Source organism: Macaca mulatta, chromosome 16 (genome assembly GCF_049350105.2).
Source record: "Macaca mulatta isolate MMU2019108-1 chromosome 16, T2T-MMU8v2.0, whole genome shotgun sequence".
Classification (NCBI taxonomy): domain Eukaryota; kingdom Metazoa; phylum Chordata; class Mammalia; order Primates; family Cercopithecidae; genus Macaca; species Macaca mulatta.
The window spans coordinates 91954539-91981535 of record NC_133421.1 but is presented as its reverse complement, the minus strand read 5'-3'; the positions used below and the strand labels follow the sequence as shown (position 1 = coordinate 91981535).

The 26997-nt window shown below is 54.2% G+C and overlaps 1 protein-coding gene across 17 annotated transcripts in view; it reads left to right on the top strand.

Annotated features, from left to right (window-relative positions):
• CSNK1D (casein kinase 1 delta) overlaps window positions 1-26997 on the top strand; it is a 38381-nt gene that overhangs the window by 3853 nt on the left and 7531 nt on the right. For 3 of the 17 annotated variants that reach the window (XR_013407519.1, XR_013407518.1, XM_077973409.1), the window contains exons 2-8: window positions 4303-4413; window positions 14569-14717; window positions 15305-15533; window positions 15920-16090; window positions 16651-16799; window positions 18501-18672; window positions 19082-19221. Coding sequence is in view for 7 of the 17 variants with exons in the window: in XM_077973409.1 (XP_077829535.1) it covers window positions 4303-4413; window positions 14569-14717; window positions 15305-15533; window positions 15920-16090; window positions 16651-16799; window positions 18501-18672; window positions 19082-19221 (1121 nt within the window). In the remaining 10 variants the exon portion in view is untranslated. Of the gene's footprint in view, window positions 1-3161; window positions 3386-4269; window positions 4414-14568; window positions 14718-15304; window positions 15534-15919; window positions 16091-16650; window positions 16829-18446; window positions 18710-18970; window positions 19222-22309; window positions 22374-23525; window positions 25701-26997 lie in introns of those variants that run through there. The other 14 variants (XM_077973412.1, XR_013407520.1, XR_013407523.1 and 11 more) reach the window with 14 other exon arrangements.

The following is a 26997-nucleotide window of genomic DNA, read 5'->3' as shown; positions in this document are numbered from 1 at the left end:
TTCCCAGCCCCAGTACCACAGGGGTGTCTGGGGGAAGGAGAGTGTTCAGCTGGGCCAGGTTAGAGGGAGAGGCCTGTGTTCATCCCGCAGGGGGCCCATGCAGAGAGGCAGTGAGAGCCCAACTGGCCTCTGTTCTCACCCGTAGTGTGTTCTGGAGGTGAGTGGCAGGACTGGATTACCTGGGTGGTGGGCTGGACAGGTGCATCTGTTGGCATTTGTACTTGATCCCATCGCACCGTCAGCTTGTCAGGGCCTCCGTTTGTCCACCTTTTACATGGATGGACTGACCTCGTAATGTGCACGAGTATCTTTTGGGAGCTAACTACTGCTTCATCTCTGAAGCACATGTTTTTCCCCTCACTGACTGATTTCTCAAGAGGCAGCCTGCAGGGTGCCTGGCATGCAGTAGGACCCCAAGACGTTGACCAGCCATGAGAGGAGAGCGGCCACCTGTTCTCACTGTAGGTTCCGGGGTCTCCTCACTGCAGTGTTGAGGGCTGTAGCCTCTGTTGACCTTGGACTGTGCTTAACTCAAGCGTCTGTAATGAGAAGTCGTGGTACTGCTGACCGCTGCCCTGTGAGGTGACCTTTGTCCTGCTGCTCAAGGCGTCTCCCTGTTTCTTTGTTGACAAGACAATCAAGCCTTAATGGGAGTTGCCAGCGTCCAGGCTGACAGGGCCACACTCTGGTTAGGTTCACTTAATTCACCATCTGCTTTTGTTTTTTTTTTTTTGAGACGGAATCTCACTCTGTCGCCCAGGCTGGAGTGCAGTGGTGCAGTGGCCGGATCTCAGCTCATTGCAAGCTCCGCCTCCCGGGTTTATGCCATTCTCCTGCCTCAGCCTCCTGAGTAGCTGGGACTACAGGCACCCGCCGCCTCGCCCAGCTACTTTTTTGTGTTTTTTATTACAGAAAGGGTTTCACCGTGTTAGCCAGGATGGTCTCGATCTCCTGACCTCGTGATCCACCTGTCTTGGCCTCCCAAAGTGCTGGGATTACAGGCGTGAGCCACCGCGCCCGGCCTTTTTTTTTTTTTTTTTTTTTTTTTTTTTTTAAGACAAAGTATCATTCTGTCTCCCAGGCTGGGGTGCAGTGGCACGATCTCAGCTCACTGCAACCCCTGCCTCCTGGGTTCAAGCAGTTCTTCCGCCTCAACCTCCTGAGTAGCTGGGGTTACAGGTGCACACCACCACGCTTGGCTAATTTTTTCTGTGTTTATAGTAGAGACGGGGTTTCACCATGTGGGCCAGGCTGGTCTCGAATGTCTGATCTCAGGTGATCCATCAGCCTTAGCCTACCAAAGTGCTGAGATGACAGGCGTGAACCACCACACCCGGCCACCATCTGCTTTTGGCTGCTGAGCTTGAGGGACATCCTTTTGTTTTTGTAGGATTAACATTAACTGACACCCAAACATGGACTGAGGAAAGCCCTGTCTCAGAGCAGACCAGGACTGTTGAGCTGCAGGGAAGAGCTGAGGTTGTTGTGCTGATAGAATGTCCTTTGTATAAACAGACAACCCAGACAACCTGGTGATCTGTGTGTCGCCAGGTTTTGGTTTGTTTTGATTCTGACACCCAGGGCTCAGGGTCTTTCAAATTCTCATTCCCCTTTTAGTCGTGCTTCTCAGATTTAACCTGCGGTGAAGGACCAGGCTTGTAATTTTCAATCTGTTGCACACCAAAACTTGTGTATAACAAGGTCAAAATGCTGCAGCGATGCCAGATTGCCACCACAGTTACTCAGCGCCTCCGTGCTGCCTTGTGGACTGGTGGCAGCTGGAGGACCTGGCTGAGCAGCACAGCTGGTAGAGTGTGGGGTGCCCCCGGTGGGTGAGGTGGGACAGGGCTGCAGGCCAGGGGGTCTGAGCAGTGCTCAGCGACCTTGAGGCAGGTGGTGCCCAAGGAATGCACAGACCATGATGCTCTGCTGCTTGATGCTTCTGCATAGCAGGTGATGAGGTGCCTGCTGGAGGCCCCAGAGAATTGCCGTCCTCACATCTGTGTACAGGGCCTGCATCCTCTGCTCCCCTGTAGAGACTCGGGGCAACCTTGGTGTCTGGTTCCACAGCAGGGCTGGCTCTGTGTGCTTGCACAGCAAGAGGTCCCAGCCCCATGATAGGGTGTGATTGGTGGTGTGTGCCAGAGCGGCTGGTGATGACTTTGCCCCACGACAGTCAGTGTTGCAGGTGTGACTGGCAGACATTAGCTGTATCATCTACAGAGAAGTGGAGCGAGAGATGCTAGTCAGCAGGCTGTGTGGCCCCAAGCCATCGGCCCCAGGCCGTGGAGTCACTGGGCTGCCAGCTGGCGAGGGTGGCGGTGCTGTCCGAGGCTGCACTGCGCCTGCTTGGGGGTTCAGGGAGCTGCTGACATAACTAGTGGGATGAGTCACCCTCCCTCCCGGCTGGCGAGTTGAGTTCAGAGTCCAGGTCCTTAAAGGAACTCAGAGTTCGATTTTCATTTGCACAGTACATTTTTCGATGAAGTCATTTCTCTTGTAATTGGATAGACTGTCCCAACTGTAGGCAGGAAGAACAAAATTTATTACCTTGAGTGCTCTGAAAAGTCTCTGTTGATAGTAAGTGACGTTCTTAAATCTAGAATGGTCATTGGCGATGACCTGATGATGGCGATTCCTATGGAACGCAGCAGTGGCGATGGGTTTGAGGCCCAGGCCGGAAGTGGCACATCTCGTGCCACCATCTGGGCAGACGAGGGGGTTCTTGGGTGTTCAGTGGACGTGTGTGGATGTCAGCTGACGGCTCTAGTGCTCACTTGACCTTACTCTGCCTTTCATCAGGGAATCTTAAAGAGCTCATTCATCTCCACGACGCTCATGAAACAGATGTCAGACCTCACCACTGATCTCCATTGATAAGAGAAACTGAGTCACTAAGAACTAGCCAGGTCGCTTTGCCCAGCACTAGTCTCCCAGGGAAAGAATTCTCCCAGGGCTCTGTCTGGGCTGCTGAAGCTAGTGTGAATTCCTTTGCACATAGCCACGCTGTTGGGAAGGATTCCAGTGTCTTTTTTTTTTTTTTTTTTTGAGACGGAGCCTTACTCTGTCGCCCAGGCTGGAGTGCAGTGACGTGATCTTGGCTCACTGCAAGCTCCGCCTCCCGGGTTTACGCCATTCTCCTGCCTCAGCCTCCCAAGTAGCTGGGACTACAGGCGCCCGCCACCACACCCGGCTAATTTTTTTTGTATTTTTAGTAGAGACGGGGTTTCACCGTGTTAGCCAGGATGGTCTCGATCTCCTGACCTCGTGATCTGCCCCCTTCCGCCTCCCAAAGTGCTGGGATTACAGGCGTGAGCCACCGCGCCCGGCCGATTCCAGTGTCTTATACTCCGAAGGGATCCGTGATGGAAGAGGAGAGAGCTGAGTATGTGCTGTGTGCAGCTTCTTTTTCTCTCCTCTTTGGTTAAAGCTCCTGGGATACCTCACGCAGTGGATTTGGGGAAGGCTTTGGGCCAGATTCAAACTCAGGAGTATTTGTGGGTGAACCTGAGAGGGATGGTGGCTGTCACGTTTGTCATTTATCAGAGTAAAGCAGAGATGGAACATTTCTAGATAAAAAGTGTAATTTTGCCTCCAAACTCATAGTCCAGTCATCAGGGTATTAGATGTGTCATTGGTTTTAGCCATTGACTGACAAAAGATGTGCGACCGGTGTGTGTTGGTAGGTGGTGCATTTCGGGCTTTGAAAACAGGCGATTCTTCTGGCTTTGTGGCCCCAGGAATGGAGAAGGGCCTCCCTCCGCCTGGCGGAGGGTGTTTGCAGTAGGTTGGCTGGAGATGACTCCCGCTGCCTGCCTGGGTGGACTAGGGCTGTGATTGTTGGGTAAAAACCCAGCCCTTCCTCAGGGGGAATCTCAAACCACCCCCTCCCAGAGGCCTGTCAAGGCAGCACGGAGAAAAGGGAATGGCACCCTGGAGCTCCACCATGGGCTGTCTGGGGCAGGTGGATGCAGGGGCCCTGGTCAGGGCTGATGGGAGGATGCAGACCAAAAGGGCTACTGTGGAGAGGGAGCTGCAGCACCTGGAGACTGGTAGGCGGGTAATGGAAACTGCATAGACTTTCTGTGCAGTTCAGACTGGTCCTGTTGTGAAAATGGGACTAAGGATAACTTCCCCCAGAGATGTGCTGGCCAGTGAGCCCGCCTTACTATGCTAGAAAGGAGAACACGTCCATTACTTGGTCCTTCCTGGAAAACTCACATAGCGCTTGTCGTTTCTCCAGCATGTTGGGTATTTGGTGGACACCAGGTAATTCCTGTTGTGGTTTCTTTCTTTGCCAAGGTACGGACATTGCTGCAGGAGAAGAAGTTGCCATCAAGCTTGAATGTGTCAAAACCAAACACCCTCAGCTCCACATTGAGAGCAAAATCTACAAGATGATGCAGGGAGGAGGTAGGTCCTTTACCAGTCACAGAGGAACACCAGGGTTCTGTTTGCTAAGGGAGAACAGCAACTCAGCATTGCTGGTTAAAATAAACCCAAAACTGGCTCTGGGCAAAAGGGAGGGAAGTGTTCCCCACACCCTGACGAAGAGGTCACAGCTTCCTTCAGAGAGTCTCGGGTCCAGAGACCCTCCCTCAACACAAAGATACGTCTTATGGGCTGGGTGCGGTGGCTCACGCCTGGAATCCCAGCACTTTGGGAGGCCAAGACGGGTGGATCATTTGAGGTCAGCAGTTTGAGACTAGCCTGGCCAACATAGTGAAACCCCGTCTCTACTAAAAATACAAAAATTAGCTGAGTGTGGTGGCGGGCACCTGTAATCCCAGCTATGCAGGAGGCTGAGGCAGGAGAATCGCCTGAGCTTGGGAGGCAGAGGTTGCAGTGAGCTAAGATCACACCACTGCCCTCTAGCCTGGGCGATAGAGTGAGACCCTGTCCCCCCAAAAAAAAGAAAAGAAACATCTTATGCCATCTTGTCCCTTTGTTTAAATTTTGCTTCATGTCGGGTCATGGTGTCTGAAATCAAAAGTTTGTGTGAATTTTAATGCATGCTCCCTTTGGTGTCTGTGCCCCTCAGTGGTCGCTGGGGCTGTTGCTGGTGGGACCTTCCTGCTGTGTGATCCCTGGGTGAGGCCTCTGCTCCTTCGCATGCTTTGCTTACAGCTTGGGGGATGTCCCTTCACACTCTCTGGGCTCGTTTTCTCCTGAGCAAAACGAGTTTTGGGCCTGGCCACCATCATGACCTGTTCCAGCTCAGTTACTGTCCCCGTTCGGCGAGCCCTCAGCCCGGAGCCTTAGGTACCTGGTGTTCCATGGTGGGCCGAGTATGGAGCAGAGTGCTCCCGTCCTGACCTCAGAGTCCAGCTCTTGCAAGTTCCCTGGACTTTGAAATGGTTCAGCTGATGGAGCAGGAGGGCATTCTCTGCAGGGATTTCAGAGCCATGAAGCACGCATCTCAGCAGCAGAGCTTCGGTCTGGCAGGTGCGCTCTTTGGGAACAGGGCTTTCTGTCTGAAGAGTGGCTGTGCCATGTCCGTGGAGCCCTCCCAGTTAGAAGCCTCCGGGGCACATTTGTAGGCGGATGGTTGGATGAGTCCCCTTGGGCAACCGGCCAAAGGAAAACTTGTTCAGGGTCTCTGTTAGCCCTGTCGTCACGGGAAAGGGAGGACTGTTGATGGGCTTTTTTGACATCTTTTCTCAGCACAAGCAACGTAATCTGTGCTACTACAAGAAACTGACATTTCTAAGTTTATGTGACACAAAATGTCTTTGGCAGCACCTGTGGTCCTGGGGAGCCCGTTACAGAGAGGGTCATCCAGTGTGTCCTACACAGGCCTCACATGAGCAGAGGAGGCCACAGGAATGAAAAATCCCATCACCAACCCAAGGAAAGCTCAGCAGAGACCCCACCTGGGGAGCCTGTCTGGCGGCCCTTGGTGGTGGACTGGCTTCTCAAGGGCCTGGAGCCTGCATTGAAGGTGTGACGAGCCAAGGAGAGCAGGGTGGTGCACGGTGTGACCTTGGCCTGCGGGAGCCTGGTGCGGGGGTCGAGTAAAACCTGCACGCTTAAAAACACCTTAATTTTTTACGAGAGACATCTGCAGGGGAACTTGCAAGCCAGAGGTACACAAGGGCAAAGGGAAGAAAGCCAGTCCTTAAAAGCACAGGATAGGCCGGGCGCGGTGGCTCATGCCTGTAATCCCAGCACTTTGGGAGGCCGAGGCGGGCAAATCATGAGGTCAGGAGATCAAAACCATCCTGGCTAACATGGTGAAACCCCGTCTCTACTAAAAAAAAATACAGAAAATTAGCCGGGCTTGGTGACAGGCTCCTGTAGTCCCAGCTACTGTGGAGGCTGAGGCAGGAGAATGGCGTGAACCTGGGAGGCGGAGCTTGCAGTGAGTGGAGATGCGCCACTACACTCAGGTCTGGGTGACAGAGCGAGACTCTGTCTCAAAAAAAAAGAAAAAAGCCCAGGACGGTCACTGGGGAAGCCAACCCCGAACCAAAAGGTAGCTACGTGGTTCCTGAACAGGACTTCCCCTGGCACTAGTGCCATTCGTAGTGGTGTGTTCTCTGCGTGGTAGATGTTGGCAGCACCCCAGCCCCCAGTTGTGATGCTCAAAACTTCCTTCAGACAGTGCTGAAGGCCCCTGGCAGGCCAAGTGCCTTCCCCTGTGGCCACTGGCTTGAGAGAGTAAAGAGGCTGCACCTTCCCTAGGATCCTGGAAACCAAGCAGGATTTCAGAAGTGGATTTTCTCCCATTTGGGCTTCAAGCTCATTGCCATGTCCCTGACCATTCCAAAATGTAGGTCAGGTCTTCTGTGGTAAATGCACACATACCTGGTGGATACTGGCAAAGTTTTGTTGTTTTGTTTGTTTGTTTGTTTGTTTTTTTGTTTTTTTTTTTTTTTTTTTTTTTTTTTGAGACGGAGTCTCGCTCTGTCGCCCAGGCTGGAGTGCAGTGGCGCGATCTCGGCTCACTGCAAGCTCCGCCTCCCGGGTTCACGCCATTCTCCTGCCTCAGCCTCCCGAGTAGCTGGGACTACAGGCGCCCACAACCGCGCCCGGCTAATTTTTTGTATTTTTAGTAGAGACGGGGTTTCACCGTGGTCTCGATCTCCTGACCTTGTGATCCGCCCGCCTCGGCCTCCCAAAGTGCTGGGATTACAGGCGTGAGCCACCGCGTCCGGCCTGTTTGTTTGTTTTTTGAGACGCAGTCTCACTCTGTTGCCCAGGCTGGAGTGCAATGGCGGGATCTTGGCCCACTGCAACCTCTGCCTCCTGGGTTCAGGCCATTCTCCTGCCTCAGCCTCTGCAGTAGCTGGGATTACAGGCGTGAGCCACCCCGCCTGGCTAATTTTTGTATTTTTAGTAGAGACAGGGCTTCACCACGTTGGCTGGGCTGGTTGTGAACTCCTGATCTCAGGCGATCTGCCCACCTCAGCCTCCCAAAGTGCTGGGATTATAGGCGTGAGCCACCGCGCCTGTCCAGATACTGTAAAGATCTAAAGATCTGCATTTTAGAAAACAAATGATGTCCAGGAAGGCAAAAGGCCTCATTCTGGTGGTGGTTCTTGAATTCACTTTGAGACAAAACCAGGGAGTTGACAAATAATGGGAAGAAATTGCTTCATCCAGAAACCACCAGATCTTGCCGCCGCCCGTTCTTGTGCAGTGTCTGCTGTGGGTGATGCAGATTGTCCTGTTGTGGGTGGTGCAGATTGTCCCCTTGTGCAGTGTCTGCTGTGGATGGTGCAGATTGTCCTGCTGTCTCTGAAAAAACGGGCAGCAAGCACCTCTCATTGCGGTTTTCCTTCCTTTCATGTGAGAGTCAAGCAGTGGTGCCGGGTTCTGATCTTGCTTACGTCTGCTTGATGGAGGCTGCCTTTCAGGAGAAAGCTCCACGCTGAGTGCATTCTGTTATCTGCAGCTTGGGAGGAGTGAGCATTAAAAACACACCGGTCACTGCCCACAGCAGCCCTGGGCAGTGGGTACTGAGCTCTTCAGCCTGATGTTGCAGATGAGGAAACTGGGTTTAGAAGCTGTGTAACTTTACGGAGGACAGACTTGAACTTGGGTGTTCTAGCCCCCCAGGCTACTGCTCAAGCAGCTGTCTGCTCCCAGAGAAGGAAATGGCAGCCACCCTATGTGGCCTTCAGCCGTCAGGAATGTGCCCCAGATGCTCCCACCTGTCCCAAATCTGGTTGGGACAGTAGATTCAATACCTGAAATAGTAGAAAGAAACTAAAATTAGCTGTGTTGATAGAAGACTTGGATAGACACCTAGTTTTTATCAAAACCGACTGGATTGGTGGGCAAAACCCAGGGACTGTTGTAGGTGCTCTTTTCTTTCCGATCCTACCATCCCCCAAAAGCGGCTTTAGGTCACTCCCTCCTTGGGGAACCCCTCAGCAAACAACATTTACTTAGTTCTCAGCTGCTTTTGGTCAAGGCTAAGATGGCAGGCCTGGTTTCTGGGAGGGAGGAGGGAAGTGCTTGTGTAGAACTGGGCCAGTGGGTGAAGGTTCTGTGGTTGAGGGTGGGCGACTGCCTACCATCATCTTTTTATTGTGAAATATCGTACAACTCCAAAGAACGTATGTAACATGTATGGTATCGAGGACATTAAAATCAACAACCAGGACCCTGTCCTGCCCGTCTGAGAGGAACGCTCCTCCCTGTGGAGCCCATTTGCCTGCCATGCCCCATGCCTGTGCCAGGCCCTCGCTCACCTGTTTGTAAGTTTTTGTTTCTTTGTCATCCTACAAGAAACTTTCAAAATCCAAATAATGAAATTATCTAGAAACATTTTACAGTTAGATAAATCATTTTAGGGTTGAATTGCTGAAAACTTCATGAAAATTTCTATTTGCATTAATGCTGAGTCCCCACATTTATATTGAAACTTTTCACAGATCAGGGTGGAGCATGTCTTTATGTATCTGGCCTTGTCCCCCCATTTTTTTATCCCCACGCATATATTTAGCTACCTTTGGGCACCATGAGGGAAAAGTGTTGAGGTGACAAATAGCAGCACGAGTGGCTGCTTCCCACCGTGACAGCACCTGGACAGGGCAGCAGGGTGGCCCTGGATGACTGGCACACTTAGGCAGCCTTGGGTCTCTGTTTTCAAACCCATTGGCTTCACTTGTTACTGCAAAAACACCAGTCGCAGTAAGTCCATTGAGCACAAGTGCATTGGGAGCCGAGAGCGTGTTGCTTTTACTGTATTTTATCCATTCTCTAATGCCATGAATGACGGGGTGCATTGTGACAGCTAACAAAAAAGGGGTGATTCTGCTGAGACTTTTGGGGGGCAGGGAGGAAAAAGAAACAGGCCAGGTGCAGTGGCTTACACCTGTAGTCTCAGCTACTTGGGAGGCTGAGGCAGGAGGATGGCTTGAGCTCGGGAAGTTAAGGCTGCAGTGAGCTGTGATGGTGCCACTGCCCTCCAGCCTGGATGACAGCAGGACCCCTGTTTAAAAAAAGAGAGAGAGAAAGAAAGATGGTGTCAGTAAATACACCATCAGTAACACCAGTCAGTACACCATCAGTCAGAACGCCGTCACTCACGTCAGTCAGTAAACCATCAGTCATGTCATTCAGTACACCATCAGTCAGTACACCATCAGTCACAGTCAGTACACCATCAGTCAGTGCACCATCAGTCACATCAGTCAATACACCGTCAGTCACATCTTGTCAGTACACCAGTCAGTTCACCATCAGTCACGTCAGTACACCATCAGTCAGTACACCATCAGTCACATCAGTACACCATCAGTACACCATCAGTACACCATCAGTACACCATCAGTCACATCAGTCAGTACACCATTCACATTAGTCAGTACACCAGTCATGTCAGTACGCCATCAGTACACCATCAGTCAGTACACCATCAGTCACATCAGTACACCATCAGTCACGTCAGTACATCATCAGTCAGTACACCGTCAGTCACATCAGTACACCATCAGTCAGTACACCATCAGTACACCATCAGTCATGTCAGTACATCATCAGTCAGTACACCGTCAGTCACACCAGTCAGTACGCCGTCAGTCACACCAGTTAGCACGCCGTCAGTCACACCAGTCAGTACGCCATCATTACATCAGTCAGTACGCCATCAGTTACATCAGTCAGTACACCATCAGTTCAGATGGATCATGAGTCCATGCCACATACGTCTTTTGAATACATGAAAGTTTTAGTGTTATGCGATGCGGTCTGTATTTTGTAACTTTCTTTGACCCAGAGTATTCCAGAGTATTCCTGAGATTCTTCCCTATCGATTGCAGCTCTAGGTAATTGATTTTCATTGTTTGATCATCTACATAGTTGTATAAAGTAGCTTCCTCTTACTCATTCTGCGTTGAGCCCTGGGGAGCTTCTAGCATTTACTCTTAGGGACAGTGCTTTTGTGCACATCTTGTCCATGTGTCTGGGGCACACGTGCTAGCACCTACGTCTGAAGGTGCAGTGGCTGTTGCTTGGCATGTGCAGATGTCCAGTTCTGCAAGATAACGCAGGTGTCCGCATATTGATGTGTATCGATTTTTCCAAAGTGGTTATGCAGATTTCCATTCCCCCCCTGCAGAGCAGCAGAGGTTTGTGTAGCTCACATCATCCTCAGCCTCACAACACTGTTTTCAGCAGGGCAGGGGGTGAAAAAGGCAGGAAAAAAACTGCTGTTACTGGCATATTGATGTGATGTCATTTCCTACATAGGGATCTCAACAGATTAGAGAGTTTAGCAAATTTAAGATCAAAATATAAAATCTATTTATTTTGTTAAACCAACAATAATTAATTAGTTATACAATGTAATTTAAAAAGTACTGCTTACAGTAGCAAAAAGGTATCTAGGGATAAATTTTAAGACATATAAGTTCTGTATGCAGAAAATATATAAACTTTATTGAAGGACATTTAAGAAAGATTTGCCTAATTCTCCTCTATGTTCAGAGAAAGGAAGATGCCAGGTGTCAGGTCTCCCAAAGTTGCTCTTAACATTGAGTGACGTTCCTATCGACATCCAGCCACTTCTCCTACATGACGAGGTGATTAGAATTCACCGAGAAGAGTGCAAGGCCAGGGTTAATTAAAACACCTGTGAAGAAGAGGGCCATTTGCCCTGCAAACACCAGCACTTACTATAAAGCTGTCACGATGAAACTTTGTGTAGTTCTGGCCACGAGAAGGGCTTAGAAGGAGTGACAGCCTAGAACACTGAGCACGCCGGGCCTCCGTGGGTTGTAAGTATTTATCGCTCTCTGTTAAGAGGAGTCCTGAGTGCTTGGAGAAGCAGCTGATTCCAGGGCTGGGGCAGAAAGAAGGAAGGTGAATCTGGAACATGTGGCAGAAAGAAAAGAAGTTCAAAACCGATAGGCATTTGTTGTGAGGGTACAGGAAAAAGCTTGAAAGGTTATCTGTTGCCTAAATTTAGGACAGTGAAAACTTCAAAATGAGTATTAAGAAGAAGGAACTGTGATACATTGGAGTGGAGAAAGAGAATTTGGGAATCCATAATGCTGCATATATAGAGAGAGAGAGAATTCACAAATCCGTAGTAAGGTTGAGTATCTGAAACACCCAAAATCAGAAACTTTATGAAAAGTGCTGACATGATGCTCAAAGGAGATGCGAATGGGGGCAGTTTGGATTTTCAGATTAGGGATGGTGAGCTGTGGCGCAGAATGCAACTATTCCAAAATCCAAAAGTAGGTATGTATTTGCATGTGTATATCATATGTTTTCAGGTTTATATATACATTTATATGCAACTGTTCCAGAATCTGAAAGTAGATATGTATTTGCATATATATATCTCATATGTATTCAGGTTTATATATACATGTTTTTAAAATATATATACATATATACAAAAGACCAAAGTCAAACATAAACACACATGTATATGTATATGCCTCATGCCTTTAACTTGTTTTTTTTTTTTTTGGTGAGACGGTCTCATTCTGTCACCCAGGCTGGAGTGCAGTGGTGCAGTCACGGCTCACTGCAGTCCTGACTTCTGGGCCTAAGCCATCCTCCCACCTCAGCCTCCCGAGTAGCTGGGACTGTAGGCGCACAGCACCAAGCCCAGCTAATTTTTAAAATTTTTTTGTAGAGACGAGGGTCTCACTATGTTTCTTTCTGGTCTCAAACTTGGGCTTAAGTGATCCTCCCGCTTCCACCTCCATCGTGCTGGGATTATGGGCCTGAGCCTGGCCAGTTAAACTTTTTGATGTGGAATGCAGTTGAAATCTGTAGTAACGTTTCATGACTTTCTCTGCTGATTTGAACATCCGGGTCCATTTCAGTTGACCTCTGACTCCAGGTTTGTTTTCCACTGTGGATGCCGGACATCGAGAATGTCACGCGTGCTGTGCTCTTCCACGTTCTGCAGGCTCCTCCTCAGCTCTCTTCTGGGATGAGGTTGGGTTCCTGGATCTGCTCGGTCTGGCCTTTGTGCTTATGCTCCCAGCAGTGCAGGGGGCAGCCCAGGGCGCCCTCTCGGGGCCCCTTCCCGCCCTCAAGCACGGCTGTTATTGGCTGGTATGGCTGTCAGTCACTGGCCGGCCGGCGTTGTTGAAACTGCCCTGTCATGTGTGAGGCTGTGTGTTTTGTTTTTTCCCTTAGTTAAGGTGTGAGGGCGAATCAGGCCCCATTACTGTTTTTGCTAGAAGTAGAAGTAACTTTTATACTTTTAAAAGAAAACAATAGCATCTCTTTTTGATGCTGAGGGCAGAAATTATTTTTTAATGTAAGATACTGAAAGCACTCATAAAGCAAAAAGATAGAGGCATTCACATTCATGAAAATTAAGTCTTTTCATCAAGAAACTCCAGAAGAAAATAAAAAACGTGCCATTAACTGAGAGATACTTGCCTCACAAAAAGCCTACAATGGTTTAGTATCCGGAATTTATAAAGAACTACTATAAATAGGAAAAAGATACCACGATAGAAAAACTTAGCCAAAAAAAAATACACACCTTCAGAGGAGAGGAGCTACATATGGCCAGTAAAACGAGCCGGGCGCGGTGGCGCCTGCCTGTAATCCCACCTACTCAGGAGGCTGAGGCAGGAGAATTGCTTGAACCCGGGAGGCGGAGGTTGCCGTGAGCCGAGATGGCGCCCCTGCACTCCAGCCTGGGTGACAGTGAGACCTCGCCTCAAAACAATAAAATAATGAAACAACTTTTTTAATGAAGTAAATTTCCCTAATGGTACCAAAACTTGCTGTAAGACTAAACTAAAAATCTGTCTTGCCATGGAAGGACATAAAAGGTTTATCCAGGCCGTTCATAAGCTGTATGTGTGTAGAGCCATGTGTATAGTTAAGGACCCAGTGCTGTGAAAACATACCAAAAAAACATGTTCTTGTGGATATAAGAAAAAAAATAGGACTGAAGGGCATATTTTGGGGGTGGTATTTTGAGAAACCCATCTGTTGCTGCAGCATTCGAATTTGACTCTGGCGTGAGGCTGCGGTGTGCGCTCCTGCGTGTTCCTGCACGCGTCTTTACCAGCACGTGTTTCCATCTCTCAGCATCTTCTTGTGGTCGTTGACTTTTCATACGTAAAGTCTTGGGTGAAGTGTCCAGGTCTTTCACCCATTTTTTTCTAAAGTAGATTTTTTTTGTTTTGTTTTCAGACAGGGTTTTGCTCTGTGGCACAGGCTGGAGTGCAGTGGTGCCATCGCGGCTCACTGCAGCCTTCATTTCCTGGGCTCAAGTGATCCTCCTGCCTCAGCCTCCCAAGTAGATGGGACCACAGAAGCGTGCCACCACACCCAGCTAATTTCCAAAGTTTTTTTGTAGAGACATAAGGGTCTCCCTGTGTTATTCAGGCTGGTCTCAAACTTGAGCTCAAGCAGTCCTCTCGCTCCAGCCTCCCAAAGTGCTAGGATTACAGGCATGAGCCACTGCACCTGGCCCGTGTGTCTTTTTAGTGTTGATTATGCCTTCAGCACTGATACTGTGCAGCCATCTGTAAATTCTTCCTGTTAGATTTATTGTGTCTGTATTCTCACTTCCTGATTTGTATATTTCAAGCTTGGGTTACTGTGTAAATCCCCAAAAAGTTTTCATTGCTTTTATTTTTCTCTTATCCAGTCAAATACTTCTACCAACATTGTAGTAATTGAACATATTTTCTTCTCTCACCTAACCCATGGTAGCTGCTTTCTCTCCTGCAGCTCCTCCCCTCTCCGGTGTGACGTCTCTGGCGGGCTCTGCTGGTCCTTTTCTGCCTGAGCTCTTTCTCTCCCACATCATGACTGTTTCCTGTGTCTGCCGCCCCCCTGCCCTAGAAGATGAGAGTCAGGGAGGTGGGGCTTCGATCCCCTCCTTGTCCCCTTTGCAGCTCCTGCCCGCTTGGCCCTCGTCCAACCTCTGCCTCAGGCCACTTGCTAACAGATGGGGCCTAATCTCGAAGATGGGTCCCTGAGGACCGGCGTTGCCGGGGTCTTCTGCCTCCATCACCCCTTCCCCGTTCAGGGTTGTCACCAGGACCCCATGGTGTGCACAGCGCAGACGTAGTGTGGAGCTGAGGCAGGGCCTGGACTGAAACGCTGTCTGATTTCCTCGCCTAGTGGGCATCCCCACCATCAGATGGTGCGGGGCCGAGGGGGACTACAACGTCATGGTGATGGAGCTGCTGGGGCCGAGCCTGGAGGACCTCTTCAACTTCTGCTCCAGGAAATTCAGCCTCAAAACCGTCCTGCTGCTTGCCGACCAAATGGTAAGGACTGTTTCCTGACACTTGGCACACACTTGCCGTCTGATGGAATCAGCCGCTCACTTGTGCTGTTCTCGCCATTATTACGGCTGTTAATTCACAGAGGAAATGGAAATGTGCTAAGCCTTAGCCTTGAGGCTCTGGTGGCTCAGCTGAGTGGCTTGGAGGCCACCCTCTCGGTACCAGCATAGCACGTTTCCATTCAGCGGGCCCCTCCGTCTCAGGAACATGCGTGTGATTCCTAAGCACCTCCGTGCAGCTTCTCTGCCAATCCTGGTGTGTAGCCTATGCGGAGAACAGTGCTGGGAGAGACCGATGTCTAGTGGCGGGTTGTCCCCTCTCTGTCGCCTCACCTCTCTATTTTGTGGGAGCTGAAGGCAAAGCACCTAGGCCCGTGGAGGGTGGAGGGTTGCTGAAGGCACCTGGGGGAACAATTTGGTCAGTTCGGCGTCCCCCTCACTAATGGTTAAACTACCCTGCCGTGGCTGAGGGGCAGGAACAGCACAGCCACTGGCACAGCGTCCTGCAGTTGAGCTGTCCCTCCCTGAGACTGCCCTGGGCTGCCATCTCGTGCCTTGCTCTGCTCGCAGATCAGTCGCATCGAATACATTCATTCAAAGAACTTCATCCACCGGGATGTGAAGCCAGACAACTTCCTTATGGGCCTGGGGAAGAAGGGCAACTTGGTGTACATCATCGACTTCGGGCTGGCCAAGAAGTACCGGGACGCACGCACCCACCAGCACATCCCCTATCGCGAGAACAAGAACCTCACAGGGACGGCGCGGTACGCCTCCATCAACACGCACCTTGGAATTGGTGAGCCCCTGGGCATGGGTCACTGACCTAGGGTGCCTTTGGGCATGTCCATGCCTCAGCCCAGGGAGAGGCCAGCCTCTTGGGGAGCTGGGGGTGCGAGTGTGTCGTCAGGGGAGCTGGGGGTGCGAGTGTGTCCTCAGACCTCTGCAGCAGACAGTCTGGCTCATGACTGCCAGGTGTATGGGGGCAGGCGGATGCTGGGATGTTTCTGAGTCACCTGTGATGTGTTCGGGAATTTCCTTAGTATGCATAAGGGGCAGCTCTGGGTGAGAGTGATCCCGGCGTGCGTGTCTGAAGCTCGTCTCCACTGGAAGTGCCAGCCAGGTCTTTTGCTTTGACGTGAGCACGCCAGTGCCGTTCTTCACGCCTTTCCCTTTTGTTTTCAGAGCAATCCCGAAGAGATGACTTGGAGTCTCTGGGCTACGTGCTAATGTACTTCAACCTGGGCTCTCTCCCCTGGCAGGGGCTGAAGGCCGCCACCAAGAGACAGAAATATGAAAGGATTAGCGAGAAGAAAATGTCCACCCCCATTGAAGTGTTGTGTAAAGGCTACCCTTGTAAGTCTTTGGAGGCTTCTTCTCAGTGGAGCTGCTCATGGGGGTTGCACGTGCGTCGGGCCCGCCTCAGGTGTGCTGAGACGGCTCAGCCTGGGTTTTGTCAGAAGAGTTGCTCCCCTTCCAAAGGGGTGGTGGCAGGAACGAGGGGTGCTTTTGTGTATGGTGGTAATAGCCTGCCCTCCTGTTCATCTTGACTTGCCAAGTGCCCATCAGTGTGGAGAGCACTTGGAGGCCCTGCAGAGATGGCAGGTGAGGCAGGCCTGAGCCTTGGGGTCCTAAGTGGCTGGAAAGGGATGGATGGGCAGTGGTGGGGCCTCTCTCTCTTTGCATTTGTAGGACTGCTCCAGGATACATACCTTAGATGAAACGAAATTGTGCTTTATGATTTGAATTGTTTTAAAAGCTTTCTTAAGGCCTAGAGTCTTAGAAACCTGCCAGGTGTTTTGTATCTGTCCTTCTCCCCTTGAGTGTGCAGCAGCAGGAGGTAGACGGCGACGCTGGCAGACACGTCGAGTCGCAGTTGGGTTTCACGAGTTAGCTTTGAGTTTCTTGTTTTGCAGCCGAGTTTGCCACATACCTGAATTTCTGCCGTTCCTTGCGTTTTGACGACAAGCCTGACTACTCGTACCTGAGGCAGCTTTTCCGGAATCTGTTCCATCGCCAGGGCTTCTCCTACGACTACGTGTTCGACTGGAACATGCTGAAATTTGTAAGTTGCGCTGCCAGCACGTTCGCTCAGTGTGGTGTGCAGGGGATGCCTGGTCAGCGAGAGGCCGGTGACCGTCTTGTTGAGGGGCTGTACCGTATAGGGAGTGTCTCTGGTGGTGAAGGGCGAGTGTGTAGTGGGCAGGACTTGGACTGAGTGGGTGTCTGCCTGCCAGAAAGGGGTGCCAAGAAGTAAGACGCCATTAGGGAACGCAGAGGGGTCCGTGGAATTCCCGGGTGTGGACAGCAGGAGGCCCCATCCCTCCCTGTCACCAAGTGGAGCTAGGGCCCAGAGCATGCCCTGGGGGCAGAGGGTGGGGGCTGGGGGTGTGCATTCCCATTCACTGTGCCAGATGGTCGTGGTGCCCACGAGATGAGTGGGGTTGGGGCCTGGTGAGGTGCTGCCCGTCCAGCCTGACTGACCCTGTTGTGAGCTGGTTTTGCCTGTGGCTCTCTTGATGCGGGTGTGAGCATGCCCTGGAGCCTCTAAAACCAGCCCAGCCCTGGGTCCACATCTGAGCCGAATTACTATTCCGACACCGCTGCCAGAATTGAAGCTCCTGTGGAACTGCTGTTTTCTTTCATTAAAAACTTGCTGTTAAGTTGTCAGTTTTAAATAGAAGTTGGAGTCTTTCCAGGCAACAGTCTGATGGAGGAGCAGAACTGCCTCTTGGGAGGGTACAAAAACGGCAGCCTTGTCCGATAGTCGTGCAGGGGCCAGGGAGGGGCGGGGGTGCCCTGGACCCGGCCTTGGCGCCTCCAGGTGCTGGGAGGGGTGCACTCTGCAGAGCGGATGGGTCCCTCTGCCGAGGCTCTGCTGCCTCGGGAGGTGGCAGAGCGACCCTCCTGCGGTGTTTCGGGAGGCGGCAGAGCGACCCTCCTGCGTGGTGGAGTCACCTGGCCCTCAGAGCAGGCTGGGCCAGTGTTTTCCGTAAACGGCAGCCTGAGGAGTCTGGGCGGTGCTGGCTGAATGGTGCTGCAGCCGCAGGCGTGTGTCCCACTGTGTGTTGCCTGGTGGACATGGCTGTGTGTAGTGAGCTGTACTTGCAGGAAGAGGTGGCACCTGGGTTTGGCCCCGGCTGTAGTTTTCAGGCCCCTGCCACACAGCATTGGCAGTTAGAATCTGCTCTTTCATAGGCTGCTGTCTCGGCTTAGAATCTGACCTCCCCACCCCTGTGCATCTGGACAGTGCAGCACAGACCCAGCTGCCGGCCGCCCCGCCACACCTGCACAGGCTGTCACAGGCCGCAGGGTCTGGACCCTGAGTGAACTCCTCGTCCGAGCAAACGCTCTCATCCCCACCCTGCTTTCGTCCCCAGCTGTCACCATTTGGGGCCTGTCTCTGGCCTCTGATGGTTCCTGTCTCTCTCCTCTCCCTGCGCGTGTCAGTGAGCATGTTCACAGAGAAGCAGGGGGCCAGCTGTTGCCCATTTTGAAGTTTAAGGAAGTTTTGAGCCCACAGGGAAATGACATATGAGTGGAGTTTTTTTGATTGTTGGGGGAGCTGAGAGGCCTGACTCTGACCCCTTGTGAGGATCACGCTGGCATCCCGTGGGGAGAAACGCATGGCCTGTGGGCGGCCGCAGGCAGTCTTGTCCCAGTGCCGTTTGGTAGGGATTTTCTCACGTGGCCGGGGCAGCCTAGGACCTAGGGTTGCTTTCTGTCAAACCTGGTTCCACTCCAGCCTCATCTCCTGCCTCCTCAGGGTGCCAGCCGGGCCGCCGACGACGCCGAGCGGGAGCGCAGGGACCGAGAGGAGCGGCTGAGACACTCACGGAACCCGGCTACCCGCGGCCTCCCTTCCACAGCCTCCGGCCGCCTGCGGGGGACGCAGGAAGTGGCTCCCCCCACACCCCTCACCCCTACCTCACACACGGGTGAGTGCCCCCCCCAGCGCTCTGGAGCAGCTCTGGGGTGACTTCCTGTGTCCCGGGGTTGGTGGGGAGAGTACACTTGGTGGTGGACGCTGTAAGTGCCCCGTGTCAGGCGATGCTCGCTCCTGCGGGTGGATGAGCCAGGCTGCCCGGGTGCCTTTAGAAATGAGGGCACCTGCTGGTGTGCGTGATCCCTCCCACATCTCACATTCCTCCCCTATGAGCCCCTTGGCCTCGCTCCCACGTCCCTTTGTGTCCCTCCGGCCGGATCTGAATGTTGGTGGCCGTCGGCTGCTGCCAGCTCCTGACTGTCCAGGCAGCCCGGGGTCTCTCTGGCCACAGCCTCTCACAGGAAGCCCCAAGCAAGAGGCAGCAGACGGGGCGACCCACTCCGTTTCTCTCCTGTCCTCAGCTAACACCTCCCCCCGGCCCGTCTCCGGCATGGAGAGAGAGCGGAAAGTGAGTATGCGGTTGCACCGCGGGGCCCCCGTCAACATCTCCTCGTCCGACCTCACGGGCCGACAAGATACCTCTCGCATGTCCACCTCACAGGTAGGTGCAGAGCTCCTGGGCGGGCGCTGGGCCTTGGGCTACCCCGTCTGAGTCAAGAGCGGGCTGTGGTTTTTCCAGGGCTTCTTTCCTTCTTTCCTTTCTTCCCCCCATTTTTGAGAGTTTTTAATCTTGCCAGGGTGTGGTGTCCTGGTTGCAGATGAGGCTTCTCGGGAGGGCCTGGGAGACAAGCTGGGCCGTCACGGGGCTTGTCTCCTGGTCGCAGGTGGCCAGTCTCAGGTTCAGGTGCCCGAGGCCAGCAAACCGTGGGGGCTTTCTCCTGCTGTTTGAGTGCCCGCTGCCTGCAGCTGTCCCCAGGCAGCCAACACCACGCGCCCGCTTGCGTCCCGTTGTGGGTACCCCTGGCCCAAGGGAACCTTCCTCATTCTTCCTCATTCTTGCTGCTGGCCAGGGATGGAGGCCCGTAGGGACCTCCACGGGCTCCCCGCGCGACCCTCCCTGGTGGCATGCCCTACGACAAGGCTTTCCTTCTTTTGACGGCCTCGCCTGTCTTCCCTCGGACGAGAAGTACCCTGTTGCACAGCCGGGGCCTGGCCACGCCCGCCTCCTCTTCAGCATCCTGCAGCAGCCTCTCCTCTCCTTGCTCTGGCTTCTGTTGTCTTCTGCGTTTGCTAACGTGCTCTTTGAACCAGAACAGCTTTCTCCACATGGATCCATTGTATTTTTTCAGATAGTTGTCTGGGTTGTTCGCCAACAGGGACAGGGTTAGTAGGGCAGGGCCGTGTTTCACCAGCAGGCATCCTGGGGGGTGCCCAGATCCCCCACAGGTCTTCCGGATGAGCAGGAACTCGGTTCAGAAACGCCCTGGAGCCTGGCTCTGGGCTTGTGGGGAGGTGTCTTTTGGGGTCACAGGATGGAGCCAGGCCTGCTGCCGCGAGCGGGGCTGGGTGTAGCTGGCTAGCCAGGAACACGCCGGAGTGGGGAGCACTCTTGACCACCTGCCGTCTTTTAATAAAGTGATTGGGGTTACTGCATATTTCTAACTCACTAATGATATCACTAGAAGTGGATTTCTTGTATGATAACTTCCTCCCAAAGAGACCAAAGATGCAGGATTTTGACTTCGTGGTTATTTGAATTGGGTTCAAGGGGTCTGGGCTGCATCACGAGAGTGGGTCCCTTACCTGCGCACAGCCCTGCTCTCACCTCCAGACACAGAGAGGGTTTAACTGGCTTCTTTCCAGGAGCCTGGCACTTGCGCATCAGTTACCGTGAGCAGGTCCCAGGAGGGTCTGCCCGGGCCCTCGTGTCTTCTTGACGCACGGCTGGCTCTGTAGCCCTGAACCATGGCGCAGGAGCCGAGAGTGCTCCCCTTGCTGGGCGCTGGCTGGACCTGGGCCGCCTTGCCGCAGCGCTTGGCCAGCAAAGACTAGGGAAGGGGCCTGAGTGCTTTCTGTTTGTTTTTTTTTTTTTGAGACGGAGTCTCACTCTGCCGCCCAGGCTGGGGTGCAGTGGCCGGATCTCAGCTCACTGCAAGCTCCGCCTCCCGGGTTTACGCCATTCTCCTGCCTCAGCCTCCTGTGTAGCTGGGACTACAGGCGCCTGCCACCTCGCCCGGCTAGTTTTTTGTAATTTTTAGTAGAGACGGGGTTTCACCGTGTTAGCCAGGATGGTCTCGATCTCCTGACCTCGTGATCCGCCCGTCTCGGCCTCCCAAAGTGCTGGGATTATAGGCTTGAGCCACCGCGCCCGGCCGCTTTTTGTTTGTTTTAAAGAAAGTGAAGTGTTTAGTGGTTTGGGATCTTCGAGGGCAGTGAAGCCGTCCTGAGCGGGCTGAGCAGCCACGGCCTGAGTCCAGCTGCCTCTTCTCGGAACACAGCCCTGGTGGCACCTGGGTGTGGCCATCATAGCCACGAGCCCCTGAGGTGGCCGTGAGCAGTGCCTCCTTCCATGGTGAGCTATGGCAGGAACCCACGGCTGGCTCTTAGGCCCTTGTTTTCCATGTGAGGAAATACGATGTGGACTCTTAGCAGGGAGGAGTCTCCAGAGAGAGCTGGTTTGGGGGTGTGTTCTTTCTGAAAGAAGCATCTTGGCCTCTGCTCCTGGATACCCTGGGGGGCCTTCTTGAGAGGCATGTTGAGGGCTCCCCACCTCCAGGCCCGGCCCTTCCGTCACCATCTCACGGGAAGGCTTTGGCTGTGTTCCCTTCCTGCCAGACTCTGCCAGCACCAGCACGGGTGGTGGCTGTGACCGGCGGCCCCCCGTTTTGAATCCCAAGGGGGGTACAGGAGGCTCGAGTGCTCTGAGTGCCTCACCTGCTTGCTCAGGTGAGCTGGAGAGACAGTTACCACGGGCAGTGACTCATCCCCGGCCAGTCTTCCTCCTCGGGCCGTCGCTCTTCCCGGTTCTTTCTGCTCCTCTCAGGAGTCCTTGCGCCCCATGGAGATGGGAGGAGGCAGCAGGAAGGTCTCCCAGGGCTTGCTGGCCATGGCTGGGTGGAGGACCACATGGCAGCCCTGCCTGCAGGTCACAGAGACCCCCATAGTTGTAGGACCCCGCCCCAGCCTGGACTCCACCTGGGTCTGTTCCGTCTTCACCCCCTCTTCTCGGGCTGTTGGTGTTCGGCCAGGGCTCTTTGGCCACGGTAGCCTGGGCCCTAAAGGCCATCTAGTTGCTGAGTCTGTTTGGGGTTACTTTGTGCGAAGAACGCCTCGTCACTTCAACAGTTGATGACTCGCTTTGATCAACCCCTGTCCAGGACTAGGCCTGAGCCGTGTTGTCATAGCGGCGAGGACGTGCGTCTCCGCTGCCTGCAGGCTGCGCCCTGAGACCCAGTTGTGGGGCTGCCCAGTACCTGCCATCCCGCTGGGAGTCAGGTTTCCTTAGTGCTTGAGAAGACTCAGGAGGGCCTGTCCCGTGCCCTCATTGGCCTTAAGAGCAAGTGATTCCTATCCAGAGGCCCGTCCCAAGAGGCAAGTGAGGCTGTGCGCCGTGCCTGGGCTCACCCAGGCGGCATCCGTCGGTCTGTGGACCTGGTTGAGGCAAGGACGCCCATCTGGACATGGGGCCGACACAGGTAGTCAGGGGGCCGGCGGGACGCTTACCAACAGCTGTCTTTTCCCCACCTCAGAATAGCATTCCTTTCGAACACCACGGCAAGTAGCTGCTCGTCTCCCATCGGAAGGCAGCACTGGGTGAGTGTGCGCGCGGCGGGCGCCAGGCAGCAGTGCCAAGTGGGTGGGAGCCACCATGCCCCGCCCGTGGGAGCTTGCAGGTGGGCTGGGCTTGCATGCCAGGTGCTGGAGGTAGAGTGAGGCTTCTTCTGCTCTGTTCTTCTTGTGGGGTGCAGAGCGGCGGTAGTCCGCTGCCCAGTCTTGGGGGGAGGCTGTCCACAGAGAGCCTTGGAACAGAGTGAGCCCAGGAAACCATCCTGTTGGCCTGTGGCCTCCCCGTGACTGCGTTCTGTGTGCCGTTGCTCCCCTCCTGTCCTGGGCGCCCACCCGTGGGGCAGGAGCGGCAAGGCGGGTGCCCTGAGCACTTGAGTTGCCTTGTCAAGGGTGGGCCGTGCCTGGAGGGCGTCTGTGTCCTGCTCAGCTGAGTGGCTCCACGCTTGTGTTGGGGGCTCCTAAGCTCTTGCCGCGCCACACTCCTGGCGGTCTCTGCCATGCCGGCTTTTCTAGTCGCCTCTCTCTTCCTGTCTCATTTATCTCTGTCCTTGTTTTGTGTTTCTTTTCACACTTGGTCTCTGCCCAGCCGTCTTGTCCACGCAGCTTCGTCTGTATTAACTCCTCCAGCTGCAGCCCACTCACTCCCCGCCGTCGGTGCATGGCCGGCGTCCACGCTGTGCTCCCTCCTTGGCGGCCACGCGCGCTCGGCAGCTCCTTCCAGCAGGGGCTTGCGCTTCTGTCGGGTCCGTGCCGCTGGGAGACCTGCTGCAGTTTTCACACTGTGCACACTCTGGAAATGTGTTGACAGGAACTGCTTTTCACGTCTTCCCCGAGAGGGGTACCCGTTTTCAAACACCAGGTTCCTTTCCAGGAAGGGAGGCAGGAGCACCCATCTCCGCTCCACTCTGATCCTCCGACCGTGCCGAGCTCGGCTCTGCGGGCACCTTGCTTGCATGCCTCTTCCTCCTTCCCGTCTTCCTGTCACTCGTTCTGCTGAGCACGTGTCCCGGCCACAGAGGCCCCTGTGCGTGGCGAGGGACCCAGGCGTCTAGACTGGGGCTAGGCAGTGGCAGTGCGTCCCCTCCCTGCCCAGCACCGTCACCGTGGTATCTGTGCCCGGGTGCCTGACCAGCTCCCCCGGCCCCATGCTGACCTTCTCCTGTGCTTTGGCTCCGACAGATTCCTGGTCGGGTGGCTTCCAGTGGTCTTCAGTCTGTCGTGCACCGATGAGAACTCTCCTTATTGCTGTGAAGGGCAGACAATGCATGGCTGATCTACTCTGTTACCAATGGCTTTACTAGTGACGCGTCCCCCGGTCTAGGATCGAAATGTTAACACCGGGAGCTCTCCAGGCCACTCACCCAGCGACGCTCATGGGGGAAACAGACTAAACGGACAGACTCCAAGAGCTGCCACCGCTGGGGCTGCACTGCGGCCCTCCACGTGAACTCGGTTGTAACGGGGCTGGGAAGAAAAGCAGAGAGAGAATTGCAGAGAGTCAGACTCCCTTTCCAGGGCCTCAGCTCCCTCCAGTGGTGGCCGCCCTGTACTCCCTGACGATTCCACTGTAACTACCAATCTTCTACTTGGTTAAGACAGTTTTGTATCATTTTGCTAAAAATTACTGGCTTAAATCTGTGTAAAGAAAATCTGTCTTTTTATTGTTTCTTTCTTGTCTGTTTTTGCGGTCTTACAAAAAAATGTTGACTCTAAGGAATTCTGAGACAGGCTGGATTGGAGTTTGTGTATGAGGTGGAGTCGGGCAGGGAGAGGGTGCAGGCAGATCTCAAGGGTGTGTGTTGTGTTTGTTTTGCAGTGTTGTGTTGTCCACTTTGGAGAGGAGATTTCTCAGCAGAAGTCTGTGGTGTGTGTGCGTGCCCGTGTGTGGTGGGACCTCTTCAACCTGATTTTGGCGTCTCACCCTCCCTCCTCCTGTAATTGAAATCCCTGCTGTCGGGAACTCTTGAGGCCCTTGGAGAGCAGTTAGGGACCCGCAGGCTGCCGCGGAGCAGGGGTGCGCGGTGGGTGTTACCAGGCAAAGTGCTGTGCTCTTCTTCCCCAGGAGGTGGGCAGGCAGCTGAGAACCTGGAAGCAGAGGCTTTGAGACCCTAGCAGGACAATTGGGAGTCCCAGGATTACAGGTGGAAGATGCGTTTCTGATCCCTTGGGAGAGGATTGTGAACCGAGAGGTGTGTGGTTACTGCAGTGTTTGTTGCCTTTGCTGCCTTTGCACTCGGTACGTTTTCTCAACACTCAGTGCTCCTGGGCAGATTGGCAGTCGATCTGTGTGAATGCCCGTGCTCAAAACCAGGAGCAGGGCTGTCCTTGCCAGGTGCCAAGACTAGCTCAGAAAAGCCGGCAGGTCAGAAGGACCCACCCCGAGGTGCCAAGGAGCAGGTGACTCTCCCAACCTGACCCAGTACCTTCACGCCCAGGAAGTAGGGTCTGCGCTCTGTGACCTTCTGTTGGGCGCGTGTCTCTTGGTCAGAAGTGAAGCAGCGTGCGTGGCGCCGAGTCCCACCAGAAGGCAGGCGGTCTCCGTGAGCTGGTGCTGCCCCAGGCTCCACGCTGCTGTGCCCTGAGGTTCCCAGGATGCCTTCTCGCCTCTCACTCCGCAGCAGTTGGCCAGTAGCCAGTGGCCTTGTGCTCCCACCCCCGATGCGCAGTGCAGTCTGTGTTCGTGGGCACTTCTGGACCCCATCACGATGGACAATGTTCCCTTTGGACTCTAGGACCCTGAAGGTGTGTACCTGGGTTCTTCCCTCTCCTCCCCAGAGATACCCGGACACCGTAACTGGCTGGCGTCCTGGAACACAGTCGTTCACCCTCCCGGCTGGCTGGCTGGCTGGCTGAGCCCATGGGTGCTTTCTGAATCCTAGGCTGGTTACTGTGTAAGCATTTTGGAGTGCGGGGCCTTGAGCGGGTGGGAGCTGTGTGTCGAAGTACAGAGGGAGGTTGGGGTGGGTCAGAGCCAAGGTAGAGATTTTCTTTGTTGCCGGACGCCTTCCTGAAGGTGGACGTCCCCGACCCGGAGAGACGTTGCGGCTGTGGCCTGAAGTGGCGCAAGCTGGCTTTGTAAATACCCGTGGTCCTGATGTAGCGCCAGAACGTTTGTGCGAGGCAGCTCTGCGCCCGGGTTCCAGCCTGAGCCTTGCCGGGTTGCGTCTTCGGAGTGTGCTTGTGACAGTCCTTGCCCAGTATCTAGTCCCCGTCGCCCCGTGCAGGAAACGTAGGTAGGACGTTGTGTCAGCTGTGCACTGGCGGCCAGTCTCCAAGCTGTGCGTTTGTATCGCCACTGTATTTGTGTACTTTAACAATTGTGTAAATAATAAATTCATAATGACTTCTACCTTTCTTCCCTCCCCTTTCCATGTGGTCTTTATTTCATCAGCTGGAGAGTTTTCGATGCATTGAGGTGAACTCTGTGAAAATACTTTTTTGAGACGACTGTTTGTTCTTTCTCAGCCTGTGGGTGTCTGGGAGCTGGCAGAGCAGGAGGAGAGCTGTGCCCTGGGCCTCCTGCCGGGCGGGGAGGGGTGGCGACTGCTCCTCGCCGTGCTGCCCCCTTGGGCTCTGGTGTGCACACGGAAGTCCACGCATGTTCTGTGTGATGGTTCTGGAGAGCCCCTGCCCTCTGAGGTGGCGCCGGCAGCGGCACTCCAGCCGCCTGGGGTGAGCGCGTGTCCATTCCCACTGCCATAGGGCTGCAGTGCTCAGGGCTTCCCCTGTCACTTGAGCTGTTGAAGCCCAGGAGCTGCCCCGATGGCCCTGCACAGGAACAAGGATGCGGTTCCTCTCTGCCCGCCCCGGAGCACACAGCAGCGGCCCCTATCCAAGGCCTTCGGGGGCTGTCGGGCTGCCAGAGCAGGGAGGTCCACACCTACTCCTGACCTGTGCTTGTGTGTGGATGAGCTCAGCCAGGCTAGGCCGCCTCCCCTCCAGCTTCCCTCCCGCCCCTACCTCCACCCCACACTCTCCACTCCAGGCCACTCCTTTGGTCCTTGGCCACAGCCACGCCAGCAGGGTCACACTGCCTAAGATGAGGATATTTTGGTTTGTAGTGAAAGCATAAAGACTTTGGGTCGCTTGTGTGGAGGTTGCTCGAACTAAGAATGGTGTAGCTTTCTGAGCCCCACGTGGGTGTGTGCTGAGGGGGTTCCGGGGCTGTCCCGCCGACTCTGCCTGTGACGCACTCCGCCCTGACCCTGGGGAGGCCTGTGGCCTGGAGCTCTGCCAGCCCCTCCTGCGCAGACTTTGCCGTCTCCCAGGGCCTTCCCCGTCTCCAGGCCCCCTCACATGGTTCCCTCTTGCTGCCCCAGACTGAGACGGTGTGTGGGGCCTCACTGTGGCCGTGGGTGAGGCTCAGCCCCTGCCCTGTTCTCCGGCCCCAACTGGAAAATGGCAAGACCCAAGTTCCAGTTCCTGCCTGACCTTCCCCAGGCCCGCAGCCTCCCTCCTGGGGTTCCCTGCCCTGAGAGGGAGCAGGGGCTGCACGTCCTCAGGGCCTGCTGGGTGGTGGCTCTGCATCTCCCCTGTGAGGGCCTGAGCGGACAGGGCTAGAGAGCTTGTTCTCTGCACCTGAGTCTGGCTGGGTCTGTGTCCTCAGACGTGGTTTAGAGGGGAAGAGCAGGTCTGCCAGGTACTGGGCAGT